At 37.0% G+C, this 1,533-nt stretch overlaps 1 protein-coding gene across 1 annotated transcript; it reads right to left on the bottom strand.

The window, feature by feature from the left end:
* Positions 1 to 720: 720 nt before the first annotated feature.
* On the bottom strand, positions 721 to 1,251 carry LOC133814497 (uncharacterized). Its single transcript, XM_062247446.1, has one exon. It carries the CDS (start codon positions 1,249 to 1,251, stop codon positions 721 to 723), a length of 531 nt encoding a protein of 176 aa, XP_062103430.1.
* Between the last annotated feature and the right edge of the window lie 282 nt (positions 1,252 to 1,533).

Raw genomic sequence — 1,533 nt, 5'->3', positions numbered from 1 at the left:
TGGCCCACAAATATATGTATGAATAAATTCTAAGACATCTGAAGATCTATTGGCACATAATCTCTTAGTTTTGGTCTATTTTCCCTTGATACAATCGGTACAAACATCAAAGTATGTGAAGTCAAGAGATTCTAAAATGCCATCAGACACAAGGCGCTCAACTCTAATTTTTGAGATATGACCTAAGCGCTTATGCCATAATGATGCTGAATTGTCCTTATTTAATCTGCATTTAGTACCACGTGATTCCACATGCAAGGTTTCATTATAGGATGCAATAGTTTCTAGCAAATAAAGGTTGTCATAAACATTCAAGTAACCAGTTCCAACAACATTTGAATTTAAATACAAACTAAACTGATTGTTTCCAAAAGAACAACAATATCCAAATTTGTCCAACAAAGAAACAGAAACTAAATTCTGTTTAAAAGACGGTACAACAAATGTGTCTTTCAAATCCAAATAAAAACCAGTTCCTAACAACAACCTAAAATGCCCAATTTCTTCCACTTCCACCGATTTTCCATCGCCCACGAAGATGTGTCTTTCACCATCACTTGGCTTTCGGTATCTCAGGCAACCATGCATAGAAACACTTATATGCGTCGTAGCACCAGAATCTATCCACCAAGTGTTCCTAGGCACTGAAGCTAAATTAACCTCAGAAAAGACCAAAATAAGAATCATACCTTTCTACGTGATACTTGGCACAATATTTCTTCACATGTCCAAGCTTGTTGCAAAAGAAACAACCCTCTGAATCCTTTTGTTGTTTCTTTTGGGCTGGACCTTTAGCAGCTTCATTCTCAGATTTCCTTTTCTTGCCCTTATCCTTAGAGGCAATGGTCGAGTAGTACTTTTAGTCTTGTCCTTTTTTAACCTTTCTTCCTCTTGCGCACAGTGGGAAATGAGCTCATTGAGAGTCCATTTCTCCTTTTGACAGTTGTAACTAATTTTAAATTGGTTAAACTGTGCACGAAGCGTTAACAAAACCATAAGCATAAGCACATCATCAAAAAGCTCAACCTTAAGTGTCTTAAGCCTTGAGACAATATGATGCATTTCCATAATGTACTCCCTTACATTTCCGTGACCCTTATACTTCATGGTCATCAAAGAACCTAGAAGTGTTGTCATTTCAACCTTATCGTTTTTAGCAAAACATTCCTCAATTTGTTCAAGAAAATTCTTGGCCTTAGTAATCCCTTCGGATTCTGTGACCCAAAAGGCTTCTGGGATGCTGTGTTTCATAATCATTAAACTCACGCGATTTGAACAATGTCACCTCTCAAAATCCGCTTTCTTATCACGGGTGCTTTCCTTAGTGAGAGGTGCAGGTTGTGTCATCCCTTAATGCATGATCCAAATCCATACATCCCAGAACTATAAGTAAGTTCTTTTTCCAATCCTTGAAATTGGTCCCATTAAGCATAAGACTAGAATTAATATTAGCAGATATTGAGGCAGCAGAAGATGAACTAGCTGAATATAGAACAAAACAAACAAAACATGCTCACATCAATATGCATAATC

This window comes from Humulus lupulus, chromosome 2, assembly GCF_963169125.1.
Source record: "Humulus lupulus chromosome 2, drHumLupu1.1, whole genome shotgun sequence".
NCBI classification, from domain to species: domain Eukaryota; kingdom Viridiplantae; phylum Streptophyta; class Magnoliopsida; order Rosales; family Cannabaceae; genus Humulus; species Humulus lupulus.
Note: the sequence above shows the minus strand (reverse complement) of the source record. Positions and strands in the feature narration are given on the sequence as shown.